Source organism: Frankliniella occidentalis, unplaced genomic scaffold, assembly GCF_000697945.3.
Source record: "Frankliniella occidentalis isolate FOCC.00 unplaced genomic scaffold, Focc_3.1 Scaffold10, whole genome shotgun sequence".
NCBI lineage: Eukaryota > Metazoa > Arthropoda > Insecta > Thysanoptera > Thripidae > Frankliniella > Frankliniella occidentalis.
In genome coordinates, this window is record NW_026267140.1 from 3375290 (window position 1) to 3375703 (window position 414).

A 414-nucleotide genomic window follows, 5' to 3' on the forward strand; every position below is an offset into this window, starting at 1 on the left:
GCTGACATCGGTTTGCATTACAACGCCAGTCCTCCCCGAAGATGAGAGTCCTCGACGTGGTACTAGCGCAGGCCCGCCTGTTGGGCTTGGTGACCTGCATCTCCAAGCCCAAGAGTGACGTAAAGCCGTTCAGAGTCTCCAAACGTTGGATATTGTACAGTTACATCTTTGTTACTGCAGCTAGCATCAACAATATCTTGGGTACGCAATATCTTCAAAATTGTAAACTCAGACGCAATCAAAAGGCTACTATATAATGATGTGAACGCAGAACGACGAAAAATATCGATTCGCGCTTGCGTGGTAGTAGATCAACAACTTAACTGAATTTTACTCGATAACGTAGAAAATTAAACAGTAAAGGGCGAGTGTGGCAAGAGAAAGAAATTAGCACGGATCAGAAGAATTTTTTTA

General features: G+C 43.5%; 1 protein-coding gene across 1 annotated transcript in view; it reads left to right on the forward strand.

Moving 5' to 3' along the window:
- Positions 1 to 6: 6 nt before the first annotated feature.
- LOC113217698 (uncharacterized) overlaps positions 7 to 414 on the forward strand; it is a 19673-nt gene continuing 19265 nt past the window's right edge. Inside the window, exon 1 of the mRNA XM_052277407.1 lies at positions 7 to 201. Within this exon, the coding sequence (XP_052133367.1) occupies positions 42 to 201 (160 nt within the window). The 5' untranslated portion in view covers positions 7 to 41. The remainder of the gene's footprint in view (positions 202 to 414) is intronic.